Here is a 14,096-nt window from a genome sequence, read left to right as displayed (position 1 = left end):
TTTGTACTGTCAATAAACCTTGCATGATGCAACCATACCAACTAGAAGTACAGTAGAGCATTTTCTGCTTTAATCAACCTTTGTAACAGCAGTGACACCCCTCGGACACTAGGTGGCAGTATACTGATACTAATGACTACTGCTGACATGAGGATGGGTTGTACTCTCAAAATGTGTGATTCCCTATGATAAAGTGAAGGCAGACAGGAGACATTGTCTCTCATTGTAAATGCATTCTATAATTTTCCTTGACAGGAGTTTTCAAATTTGCACATGTAACAAAAAACTGACATTAGATGCTAAGTATCAGCTGTATTTCACAACTTACATTTCAAGACATCCTCTCATTCGTTGCTTTTGTTTTCCATTATTTGCAGTATGACAGAGATGGTACAAGTCCCAGTTAGTAAAAACCTCTTACTGTTTTAATGACTATTTGACTGAACTTGTGTCCAATGAATCCAGGAATAGATAGAAATAAAAACAGATAGACTTTACTGACTGCTCCAATGGTGACAAAAATATGGCTTGGGGGTCCGCAGGATATTTAAGAAATGACAGTAAAAGTGTGCTGTGTCACTAAAAAAGCAACAAAACTGGGATCTCTGGCACCAATAAAATCAGAAATACCCCTGCCCAGTTCAGCCTTTTTTCCAGGAGATAAATTCTGATATGACCGTGACGTTTATTACGACATGGAGCACAACAACAGAAATGAAAAACAGAATAAAAAACACTTTGGAGCCAAGATTTTCTCAAAGTGAACAAAACAAATTATGTGAAAAGTTTGAATTTGGCTTAATTATATTGTTGCAAAGTACTACATTCCCTGTTTGTTTGTCCTATGGTTGTGGGAACATTATGAAAATAAACCTTGGTAATCCTCAGTTTAAGTTGTTCCTTCTCATATTTATCATGGTCATGGAGCCAGGTTATGACAATGTATTTATATTCTTATTTGACCTGTATTTTTATTTGACTTTTCTATAACTCTTTGCCTCGCTTTCTGTCTCTCTCCCTCTACAGTTATTTCAATTACAAGCCAAACTTCAATGAAAATCACTTTTTATTTCTGGTGACAACCAACCCCCCTGAAACCTGTGCAGCTCCCTCATTGTTGTCCTCCTTTTTCTGTCTCTCTCTCAACAGTTGTTTTAACACCTTAATGTAAAATGAAGGCTCTTGTTTAATGCCAAACCACCAAACCACCTCTGCAAGCGTACACCAAACTGCTATGTAAGTGTGGACGATCATATGTATCATGTTTACAGACACACATGTATTTTGATATGCTTATCACATTCTTTTTATGACTTTCAAAACACATACTGTATAATCCTAAACACAAAGACAGTCTGCTTCTGCTCAGTGAATCATTTTCCACATTCAGAGCAGCTGAAAGGTTTTTCTTTGGTGTGGACAAACATAAGTGAAGTCAAAACTACTTTGCGTGTAAATCCTTTTCCACACTCAGCAGCTCAAAAGTCACTTTGGTGTGTACAAGCATATGTCTTTTCAGACTTCCCTTTTGGCTAAATCCTTTTCCACATTCAGAGCAGCTGAAAGGTTTTTCTTTGGTGTGGACAAGGATATGTCTTTTCAGATTTCCTCTTTGGTTAAATGCCTTTTCACATTCAGAGCAGCTGAAAGGTTTTTCTTGAGTGTGGACTAACATATGTGCAGTGAAACTTACTTGGTGCTTAAATCCTTTTCCACATTCAGAGCAGCTGAAAGGTTTTTCTTTGGTGTGGACACGCATATGTCTTGTCAGAGTTCCCTTTTGGCTAAATCCTATTTCACATTCAGAGCAGCTGAAAGGTTTTTCTTTGGTGTGTACAAGCATATGTCTGCCTAAGCCTCCACTTAGAGTGAATCTTTTATCACATTCAGAGCAGCTGAAAGGTTTTTCTCTCGTGTGAACAACCATATGTGCAGTGAGATAGCCTTTCCGGCAAAACCTTTTTTCACATTGAGAGCAGGTGAAAGGTTTTTCTTTGGTATGGACCAACATATGTTTTCTGAGATTCCCTTTATGGTTAAATTCTTTTCCACACTCTGAGCAGTTGAAAGGTTTTTCTTTGGTGTGGACAAATGTATGTGAAGTCAGATGTTCTTTTCGGTTAAATCCTATTTCACATTCAGAGCAGATGAAAGGTCTCTTTTCTGTTGGAGAAACCACATGGTTGGTTTTACCAGGCTCAGGACAGTTTTGTGACTTTACAGTTTCTGCTCCTTTGTTTGTGGCAGATTTCAATATTTTATGACAGTCTCTGGTCTCTTTCCGGTCTTCTGGTTCAGTTTCAGACCCTGATCCAGTATCTGATGAGGCTTCAGTCTGAACCTCATTCTCTAAATTCTTTTCTGGATCTGAGCTCCTTGCTGGTTCTGGTCTTCCACAGTCCTCTCCACCAGCTGCTGATTCCATGTGGTCAGTGAGTCTCTGATGAAGCAGTGAAGACTCAGGTTCCTCTTCATCATTTTCACTCTTCATATGGACTGAAGGAAACAGGACCTTGGTATCAGCCTCCTCCAGTCCTTGAAGCTGCTCTCTGCCCTGACCAATCCACACTTCCTCCTGTTCCTCTTTAATGAGTGGGGACTCATTGTCCTCCTTTTCCTCTTTAATGAGTGGGGACTCATTATCCTCCTGTTCCTCTTTAATGAGTGGGGACTCATTCTCCTCCTGGTCTGGATAGGGGCTCCTCTCCTGCTGCTCAGGGGGAAGCTCCTCTTTCTTCACCATTAGTAGCTGAACATCTGCAGGACACAGTGAACAAATATTAATGAGATATTAGATCATCTTCCTGATGGAAAAGAAAATCTAAAAAAAACCCTCAGGATCTTTATTTTCAGCTCTGCTGCTAAACTGTAATGACAATCTCATTTACTGGACCAATGATTACAGGAGCCTCCTGCTTGTTGACACACTGGGCTTCATTCCATACAGTGCGTACACACAACGTTGTGCCTAAACCGTGTGTACAAACGTTTGATGCACAAATCTTTGATTCATCAATATTTTCTTCCTAGAATTTGTTCTTACTCTGTGAACAAAAATAGAACCTCCCCAGACCATGTGTACACACATATGGTAATGACCAGTGCTCCTAGAAAGTAAACACAGACTCTTTTAGCTAAATGCATGCCATACTTAAACTCTTAGTTAAAGAAAAAAAAGCCTTTTATAGAATTCAATAATAAAAACTGAGAATTGATCAAATGTATTAAATAACCATGAACCTGGCGTATATTCACCCTTATCATACATATAATAATTAATTTTAAATTAAATCCTTTGTTTTACAATTCAAAAAGTCATACTGTTCATTTTAAATGTCACAGTTTTGATAGAAAATAGAAAATACTTTATTTATCCCCGAGGGGAAATTCAGGAGTCACCGCAGCATTTAAAAAAACAAAAGTAAGAAAGAGTATAGAAAGTGCAAAAAGGTCCATAAGAAATTAGATGATGACATCCCGTCCACCATTCGTCCACCACTCTCCAGCCCAGCCAGTCTCCACCTCCACAGGGTCCAGGACTGAGCCTCTCCAGCAGTCTGTTCAGTCTCTGTCTCCTGGATCCTGTCTGCTCACAGCAGGTGAAGCTCCTCCAATGTGGCGCCAGCGTCCGATGTCTGCTCCGTCAGCCACGTCCGTGAACAGCACGATGCTGCTGAGTTAGCACAGCTAGCTCGTCCATCCCCCGGAGCGAGATCCCACGTTCCCAACAACGATGGATGGAAGGACAGGTCCACGTCGTCACCTCCCAGCTCACATCCGAGAACCAGCACGTCATCCTCACCTCCTCCTCCTCAGCTCGAGGGAAATCATCAAGCCCTACCTACCTACCCTAGCCTGATGTTAAAGATTCTATAAGTAGTAGTTTTAATTGGACTCCCTCGTCACCTTCTGGCCCGAGTCTCACGCACACTATCGTAAATGACTTCACAAGTGAGGTGTGTTATTGTTTAGGAATTAAATGGAGATAGATCAAACAAATTTGCTTTGTTCAAGTCAACTTTTTACTGGATACAACACGCCAAGGTAAAGTATTTTTCAGTACAGTTACGTAGCGCTACAGTTTGAAATGTGACATTTAGCAAACACGTTGTAGTAGTCGGCTACATGTAGCTATCAGCAGCCAGATGCCCCGACATATCTGTAGGCAGTCTGTATGTAGTCTAGTAGAGGTCTATATTTAGCAAAGCTGACAGCCTGGTGCTCTTAGGCCATGTCCACACGTAGCTGGGTATTTAGGAAAACACATATATTTTTTATGTTTACACCTGTCGTTCACACGAAACCACAGTTTTACGTCACCGAAAACGATGTTTCCTAAAAACTCCGGCCAAAGTGAAGATTTTGGAAAACTCCGGTTTCATGGTTTCGTGTAGACACTGGTAGACAGAGTTTTCAGTTCTTCAATGTCACAGCTGAATGACGGGGGCTCATTCTGGTTAGCTGACACGGGTTTACATCTGGAAAATACTGCCCATTATGAGTTTGGCATGCCTCGAGCCGCACTCACCTGCGGATTTACCTGCTGCGTTTGGACAGAAGTATTTTTAAAAACGAATGGGGGGGGGGTCGTTTTGAAAATACCCGGCTACGTGTGGACATGGCCTAAGACCAAAGGCTGTATAAAACATGGACGTAGTCTCGCCGACGTCACCAGTCTGTTTCCTAAACTGAAAATGAAGCACATTGGCTATAGCGGCCATATTGGTAGTGGCAAGGGCTTCGCTTACAGCCATAGGGCGCAGGCTGTCACGTGACCCTCAGCTGTGCCTCTTATTGGGGGAGCTTGCGATCTTAATATCCCCTGAATGGCCAAGTTGGAAAAAAATTCACCCCACGTACAGTGGGAGCTGGTAGTAAAATTAAGGACTCAGACAGGAGATGTTTTTTGAACCAGGATGTAAATAGGTTATTTTCTGCTTTGAAAATTGCTTTTTTTGGCTTGGTGTGTATGTGACTTCCGCTACTTCCCGAGCCAGCCTCAAGCGACCACTCGACGAACAGCAGATTTTAGCTCTTCCCCATTGTCTCATATTCTGAGACCGGAGGTTGCTGCTTGCCTAGGGTGACCAAGCGTCCTCTTTTGCCCAGACATGTCCACTTTTTACGTCCTGTCCGGGGTGTCCGGGCTGGTTTAATAAATTCACGAAAATGTCCGGTATTCACTGATTTTCATAGGACCATTACACGAGTCCGTGAATTGACCGGCGCTTGCAAACAACACTATGATGGACATCACTTATCGAGAGGCTGCCTTGTGGGCAGGTCTGCTCTGCGCGTGCACACACACATAGAGAGTGAGAGGATCAGAGAGAAGGCGAGAGAGAGAGACATAGACGGAGAGCGGAGAAGACAGCGGAGCTGTATTGCACGGAAGATGCCTAAGCGTAAGTGCAGCTTCACAGATGAACTGCAAAAAAAAATTTCCGACATACTGTTCTGGTCGGGACAAGTGGGGGGCGGAGTGTGCCGTGTGCAAAGCTGGCACATATGTCTCAGTGTCCAGTAAAGGTGCTGGAGATCTCAAAGCTCACATGGACACCGAAAAACACAAAAAAGCTGAGCGAGGTGAGAGTTCTTCTGCAAAGTTGACTGAGTTCTTTGTTGGACCTGGGCAAACAGAGGTTGCTGTAAATGCAGCGGAGGGTGCAATGGCATTTCATACTGTAAAACACCTCAACAGCTACAGGTCCATGGATTGCACCACTGCCTTGCTAAAAAAAGACATTTCCTGATTTTAACATTGCTAAAAAGTTTAGTAGTGCTCGCACCAAGACTGAAGCCATTGTCAATGGTGTTATTAGGGATGGGTACCTTTCACATTTGAACCGATACGGTACCAATGCCCGGTACCTGGCAATCGGTACCGGTACTCAACGGTACAAATTTTTCAGCACTTTTTTGTAGTTATGTGGTAAAAAATTTCAATTTCTTTAACAATATTATACATATTTTTTTCAATTTAACATATATATCCTTCAGTATAAACCCTCGCAATGCTGTGTTCATGTCCATCATGGAAAATCGACTATTCTTTCACTTCCTCACAGTCACAAGGATGTGTTCAGGTACCTAAACGTGGTACCTTTTGATTTTACAGGAATCGGTAATCGGTACTTTTGATAGAATTCAGTCAGTATCTTTTGAAGTACCTGATTCGGTACCCATCTTTAGGTCTTATAGCCCCCCAATCTGTTGAAGTCACTCATGAAGCACTCAAAAAAATCCAGTACTGTGGTGTTTCCACAGACGGGAGTAACCACGGGGCAGGGAAAATATTAAGAATATAAGAAGCCTGTCTGAATTTGTGCCTCGAGGCCAGTGCCGTTGTCCTCTTTTTTGGAAATCAAAATATGGTCACCCTATGCTTGCCTATCCTGGTTATGTCCTGCCAATCATCTACCAAGCAGAGCTAACGCAAACTTATTCTTCATTTTATTGATAGACTCTCAAGTTTGAACAGACCACTGCTGAATAACTGCGGTCAAGCCAGCCCTCACTTCGAAAAAGATGGTCAAGCCAGCACTCACTTGGTTCTTTAATGCGCTTATATCCTGGGCATTACGGTAAAATGGTAGGTCTGGAGGATCTTCTAAATAAAACCCACGCCCGAGATGAGCAATCAACTTGTCGGTGAGCCACGCAATATTGAATGATTTATGGCGATGTATCATTTGAAAATAAAAGCTTTTCAAAAAAAACCTGGAACAGTGCAAATCTGCCCTTATTTTCAACAAGAATTTGAAAAATCAACCACAAATCAGTTAACTACTTCACTTCAAGATGACTGTACACTTTCTCTGGATAAAAGCGAGTGGACATGAGTCAAATTTGATGTATCATTTCAAAGTAAGAGCCCTTTAAAAACAAAGAAAAAGCTTAAATCGTGTTTTATTTCAGAAGAGCATGAAAAGGTCAAAACAAATAATCAATCAATAATTCCACTTCAGGGTGATAACAGACCGTATGAGAAAGACACTCTGTGAAGAATGGCCAATTCTGATGTATCATTTCAAAATAAGAGCCCCTTTTAAGTCTAGAAATTGAGCTAACAGCTATTCAGGATAGCATAAAAAGGTCAAAACAAATAATCAATCAACCATTCTACTTCAGGGTGATAGCAAACTTTGTGAGGAAGACACTGTGTAGAGTGGCCAATTCTGATGTATCACTTCAAAATAAGAGCCCCTTTAAGTCTAGAAATTGATCTAACAACTATTCAGGATAGCAAAATAAGGTCAAAACAAATAATCAGTCAATCTTTCAGTTTCAGGGTGATAACAGACCTAATAAAGAACACACCCAGAGAAAAATGATCTAATTTGGATTCATCATTTCAAAATAAGAGCCTTCTCTAGTTTAGAAATTGAGCTAAAATCCTAGCTATTCAGACTAGCACAAAAAGGTCAAAACAAATAATCAATCAACCATTCCACTTTAGGATGATAACAGACCTTATGAGGAAGATACCCAGAAAAAAATGATCCAATTCTGATGTATCATTTCAAAAAAAAAGCCTCTTTAAGTTTTGACACTGAGCCAACAGGTATTCAGAATAGCATAAAAAGGTCAAAACAAATAATCTATCAATCATTCCACTTTAGGATGATAACAGACCGTATGAGGAAGACACCCAGAAAAAATGATCTAATTCTGATGTATCATTTCAAAATAAGAGCCCCTTTAAGTCTCGAAAAGGAGCTAACAGCTATTCAGGATAGCATAAAAAGGTCAAAACAAATAATCAATCAATCATTCCACTTTAGGATGATAACAGACCTTGTGAGGAAGACACCCGGAAAAAAATGATCCAGTTCTGATGTATCATTTCAAAATAAAAGCCTCTTTAAGTCTTGACACTGAGCTAACAGCTACTAGACTTGGACAAAAAGGTCAAAACAAATAATCAATCAATCATTCCACTTTAGGATGATAGCAGACCTTATGAGGAACACACCCAGAGAAAATGATCCAATTCTAATGTATCATTTCAAAATAAGAGCCCCTTTAAGTCTTCAACTTGGCTAACAGCTATTCAGGATAGCATAAAAAGGTCAAAACAAATTTAAAATAAGAGCCCTTTCTAGTTTAGAAATTGAGCTAAAATACTAGCTTTTCAGACTAGCACAAAAGTGGAATTATTGATCGATTATTTGTTTTGACCTTTTTATGCTATTCTGAATAGCTGTTAGCTCAGTGTCAAGACTTAAAGAGGCATTTATTTTGAAATGAAACATCAGAATTGGATCATTTTTTTCTGGGTGTCTTCCTCATTAGGTCTGTTATCATCCTAAAGTGGAATGGTTGATTGATTATTTGTTTTGACCTTTTTATGCTGTTCCAAAAAGCTTTTAGCTCAATTTCTATATTTTAAACGGTTCTTATTTTGAAATAATACATCAGAATTGGATCATTTTTCTCTGGGTGTCTTTCTCATAAGGTCTGCTATCATCCTGAAGTGGAATGGTTGATTGATTATTTGTTTTGACCTTTTTATGCTATTCTGAATAGTTGTTAGCTCAATTTTTAGACTTAAAGGGGCTTTTATTTTGAAATGAAACATCAGAATTGGACCATTTTCTCTGGGTATCTTACTCATAAGGTTTGTTATCATCCTGAAGTGGAATTTTTGATTGATTATTTGTTTTGACCTTTTTAAATGATTTTCCCAATAGTTGTGAGCTCCATTTCTAGACTTAAAGGGGCTCTTATATGAAATGATACATCAGAAAGAGATCATTTTCACAGAGTGTCTTCCTCAAAAGGTTTGCTTTTATCCATTAGTGGAATTATTGATCGTTTATTTGTTTTGACCTTTTTTATGCTATCCTGAATAGCTGTAAGCTCCATTTCTAGACTTAAAGCGGCTCTTATTTTAAAATGATACATCAGAATTGTATCATTTTCTCTGGGTGTCTTGCTCATAAGGTCTGCTATCATCCTGGCATGCAATGATTGATTGATTATTTGTTTTGACCTTTTTTTATGCTATCCTGAATAGCTGTTAGCCCAGTTGAAGACTTAAAGGGGCTCTTATTTTGAAATGATACATCAGAATTGGATCATTTTTTTCTGGGTGTCTTTCTCACAAGGTCTGCTATCATCCTGAAGTTGAATGGTTGATTGATTATTTGTTTTGACCTTTTTATGCTATTCTGAATAGCTGTAAGCTCAATTTCTAGACTTAGAGAGGCTTTTATTTTGAAATGATACATCAGAATTAGATCATTTTTTCTGGGTGTCTTCATCATAAGGTCTGTTATCATCCTAAAGTGGAATTATTGATTGATTATTTGTTTTGACCTTTTTGTGCTAGTCTGAATAGCTGTTAGCCAAGTTGAAGACTAAAAGGGGCTCTTATTTTGAAATGATACATCAGAATTAGATAATTTTCTCTGGGTGTCTTCCTCATAAGGTCTGTTATCATCCTTAAGCGAAATGATTGATTGATTATTTGTTTTGACCTTTTTATGCTATTCCAAATAGCTGTTAGCTAAGTGTCAAGACTTAAAGGGGCTTTTATTTTGAAATGATACATCAGAATTGGCCATTCTTCACAGAATGTCTTTATCATAAGGTCTGCTATCATCCTAAAGTGGAATGATTGATTGATTATTTGTTTTGACCTTTTTGTGCTAGTCCGAATAGCTAGGATTTTAGCTCAATTTCTAAACTAGAAAAGGCTCTTATTTTGAAATGATGAATCCAAATTAGATCACTTTCTCTGGGTGTGTTCCTCATTAGGTCTGCTATCACCCTGGAGCGGAAAGATTGACTGATTATTTGTTTTGACTCTATAATGCTATCCTTAATAGTTGTTAGCTCAATTTCTAGACTTAAAGGGGCTCTTATTTTGAAGTGATACATCAGAATTGCCCATTCTACACAGAGTGTCTTCCTCACGAGGTTTGCTATCACCCTGAAGTAGAATGGTTGATTGATTATTTGTTTTGACCTTTTTATGCTATCCTGAATAGCTGTTAGCTCAATTTCTAAACTTAAAAGGGGCTCTTATTTTGAAATGAAACATCAGAACTGGCCATTCTTCACAGAGTGTCTTTCTCATAAGGTCTGCTATCATCCTGAAGTGGAATTATTGATTGATTATTTGTTTTGACCTTTTTATGCTATTCTTAATAGCTGTTAGGTCAGTGTTAAGACTTAAAGAGGCTTTTATTTTGAAATGATACATCAGAATTAGATCATTTATTCTGGGTGTAAGGTCTGTTATCATCCTGAGGTGGAATGATTGATTATTTGTTTTGACCTTTTTATGCTATTCCAAATAGCTTTTAGCTCAATTTCTATATTTAAAACTGCTCTTATTTTGAAATGATACATCAGAATTGGATCATTTTTCTCTGAGTGTCTTTCTCATAAGGTCTGCTATCATCCCGAAGTGGAATGGTTGATTGATTATTTGTTTTGACCTTTTTATGCTATTCTGAATAGTTGTTAGCGCAATTTTTAGACTTAAAGGGGCTTTTATTTTGAAATGAAACATCAGAATTCGACCATTTTCTCTGGGTGTCTTAATCATAAGGTTTGTTATCATCCTTAAGTGGAATTTTTGATTGATTATTTGATTTGACCTTTTTTAATGCTTTTCTAAATAGTTGTTGGCTCCATTTCTAGACTTAAAGGGGGCTTTTATTTTGAAATGAAACATCAGAATTCAATCATTTTCTCTGGGTGTCTTGTTCATAAGGTCTGTTATCATCCTGGCATGTAACATTGATTGATTATTTGTTTTGACCATTTTTTATGCTATCCTGAATAGCTGTTAACCCAGTTGAAGACTTAAAGGGGCTCTTAAATTGAAATGATACATCAGAATTAGATCGTTTTTTCTGGGTGTAAGGTCTGTTATCATCCTGAGGTGGAATGATTGATTGATTATTTGTTTTGACCTTTTTATGCTATTCCAAATAGCTTTTAGCTCAATTTCTAGACTTAAAAAGGCTTTAATTTTGAAATGATACATCAGAATTGGATCATTTTCTCTGGGTGTGTTCCTCACAAGGTCTGCTATCATCTTGAATTGAATTGAATTGATTTTTATTTCGGTCATGTCGACACACATATACAACATCACACATTGTCAATAGATGATCACATTGTACATGTCCGAAAGGGAAGACGGGAGAAGCAGAGCTTATCTAGTCCCGTCCCCGTTTACTCAATATTTAGTCTCCTCTTTTTCACATTTCATTAGAGTAATATAAATTTTGATTACATTTACAGAACTTTGCGTAATTATTTATTGTCTTTTAGTGTCCATAGTTGATTTGATGTCCAATTTTGTTGTCATGTAAGGCATTGTCTTTTTGTGTCCATAGTTGATTTTAAATGTCCAATCCTGTTCTTCACGTACGGCCTGGTTCGTGGGTCTTTCAATTTTGTTTCTGTTGGTGTCTTAAGCATTTGAGTCGTTGTCACTCTCCCCTTCGCCCAGGCGTGCTCCAGCACTACCGTCCCGGGCTCTGCTGCGGTTTTCAGCCATGCGGGCGTTTCCGCCTCCTCCTCGGGTTGTATTGAGGAGTGCACGAGCCATCATTCTTTGACCTCCGGCTCTATTGATGTCATTGCTTGCTTGTAGCATCGCCTCTCTCGTTGCTGTGATTTCAGCTTTCATGCGTCTCAGCCTCCACATTATTCCGCCGAGGCCCAGTCCCAGGACTGTGATCACTGCTCCAATTGCTGCAAACATGAACACGTCCTCTACGTCCTCAACCTGCAGTATTGCCAGACACACAGCTCTCCATTTATTCCAGCTGTCCATTGCGTACCCAGCTAGGAAAGTTCCATCAGGGCATTTTGGTTCTCCCGGGCCAGCTTGGCGGGTTGAGAAAACTTTATCGATTGCGTTGAAAGCCCAGCTTAGTGGATCCATTTTGAGAATGTCTGCCCCTCTGCAGTTGGTGGGATATATACTGTTGCCCCACATGTCAGACAGCATCACCTCCTTCACAGTCATTGCTTTGGAACATTTTGTCTTTGCTGCTGTCTTGTAGACCAAACACCCCCATTTGTTTACGTTTCAGTATCCTTCATGTCTTGACAAACTTTAGATGCCACACATTTAGCTATTATCATTTTTGTATCCGTCAAAGGTCATTTTGACAATTTTTTTCTTAAATATGTGCAAGGAGCCGCTGCTCCTGGTCCGTCCTTCTAAGCTGTTCCATTGATTAACTCCACTAACTGTGACAGTCATGTCTTTCAATGTAGTTCTTACTGTTCTCTTTTTAAAAATCATTTCCCCTCTCAAGTTATGTTTCGTCTCTCTTTTTGTGAACCTTTTTTGTAGATTCCTCGGTAGCTGACCGTGTGCGGCCTTGTATAATACCTGCACAGTCCTGTATTTTATTAGGTCATAGAATTTCAGGATTTTTGCCGCAATAAATAGTTGATTTGTGTGTGCTCTATAGCTTGCGCGGTGAATAATTCTCACTGCTCTTTTCTGTAGTGTTGATATGCTGTTGGTGTTTGTTTTGTAAGTGTTTCCCCATATCTCACTGCAGTATTGTATGTGTGGTGCCACCAGAGCCCAGTAAACTGTGAGAAGTGTTTTCTGATTCAGCAGTTTTTGTGCCTTCCATAGTATTGACACACTTCTGGCTAATTTTTTTTGTGTATAAGATATGTGGGGTTTCCAGTTTAGCTTATCATCAATAATTACTCCCAGAAATTTGAGTTCCTTAACCCTTTGTATCTTCGTACCGTTAATAGTTATGTTAGCATCACAGTCATTGTGTTTGTTGCCGAATAACATAAAGTTTGTTTTGTCTAGGTTCAGAGATAATCTGTTTATATTAAACCATATTTGTAGCTTGTCCAGCTCCTTGTTTGTTTTAGTGATCAGCTCCTTCAGGTTGTCTCCCGAGCAGAAAAGACTAGTATCGTCTGCAAATAGTATGCATTTAATATCTTCAGGTACCTTCCATATATCATTCATATAAAGAGTAAATAATTTTGGACTTGAAGTGGAATGGTTGATTGATTATTTGTTTTGACCTTTTTTATGCTATTCTGAATTAAGAAAAAAAAATAGTTCCGTTTGATTCATTTTTTTTGCCTTTAAAATTGTGCATCAGATCTGTATCATTTGGTCTGTATCATCCTGAGAAGGTCTACTATCTTCCTGAAGTGAAGTGGTTGATTGATTATGTATAATAGGCATTTGATCCTAGTCTGAATATAAGAGCAGATCTGCACAGTTCCAGGTTTTTTGAAAAGCTTTTACTTTGATATCAAATATAGTCATCAACCGTGTAAGGTTGCGTCACTCACTGACAAACTGATTGCAAAACTTGGGTTGAGTTTTATTTTGAAGTTCCGTCAGACCTACCATGTTACTGCAATACCCAGGATAAACGCGCATCGTAAATTGAATTGAGGGCTGGCTTGACCGTCTTTTCCGAAGTGAGGGCTGGCTTGACCGCAGTGCAGAACAACTGCTGACTGTGGGTTGGAATGAATATCGTCACTAACAGTTTAACCCCTGTGTTAGCTTGTTAGGTGTGTTTAGCTCGGGCTGTATCTCTCTCCAGTTTATCTTTATTCTGCTCTTCTGTCCTTATTCTGTCTGACAGTTAGGCTCCAGTGTCCACCATCACTACAAAATTAATCACAGAAACAGTTCTGAAGTTGAAAAAAGAAATAAACGGAAGAACTATAGCGGCTCTTGGCTTCGCCACGTGTTGCACGCTCGAGCCTTTAATAATGTCCTCAACATTTTACGAATGGTTTGTTTCTTGAGTTCGTGGCCGACGCAGAGAAACGGATGTGGTTTCTGCATGGATTAAATCGTATTAGGTCAAAGCTTACGTCTATCAACCTTAGCTACTGGCTCGATTCCCTGAAACATTATCAGATACATGTTCAGAGACTAACCTGCTCTGTGCAGCTTAAAATCACATCCAGTAGTTCTCTTTGGCGCTGCAGCTCCTCTTCGTAGAAATCTTTAAGATCCTGAAATCTGGACAACTCTTCACATCCAAGAACTAAAACAGACAAAGAAAACTAAACGTAGATGCATTTCCCTGAGGTGAATCTCCTTCTTCGTTGGAGTTTTA

At 39.1% G+C, this 14,096-nt stretch overlaps 1 protein-coding gene across 1 annotated transcript; it reads right to left on the bottom strand.

Annotated features, from left to right (window-relative positions):
• LOC141789843 (uncharacterized) lies at positions 1-14,096 on the bottom strand. The gene is made up of 2 exons (XM_074669324.1): positions 13,915-14,096; positions 1-2,757 (listed from the first exon to the last, which is right to left on the bottom strand). Exon 2 carries the CDS (start codon positions 2,741-2,743, stop codon positions 1,442-1,444), a length of 1,302 nt encoding a protein of 433 aa, XP_074525425.1. The 5' UTR covers positions 2,744-2,757; positions 13,915-14,096; the 3' UTR covers positions 1-1,441.

The sequence above is a fragment of the Halichoeres trimaculatus genome, unplaced genomic scaffold (genome assembly GCF_033239565.1).
Source record: "Halichoeres trimaculatus isolate MK-OKI-2021-1 unplaced genomic scaffold, fHalTri1.1 fHalTri1_scaffold_5, whole genome shotgun sequence".
Classification (NCBI taxonomy): Eukaryota; Metazoa; Chordata; class Actinopteri; order Labriformes; family Labridae; genus Halichoeres; species Halichoeres trimaculatus.
Note: the sequence above shows the minus strand (reverse complement) of the source record. Positions and strands in the feature narration are given on the sequence as shown.

Excerpts from the sequence above, each read along its gene's own strand:
- LOC141789843 (XM_074669324.1), bottom strand. The coding sequence starts at position 2,743 with ATGGTGAAGAAAGAGGAGCTTCCCCCTGAGCAGCAGGAGAGGAGCCCC.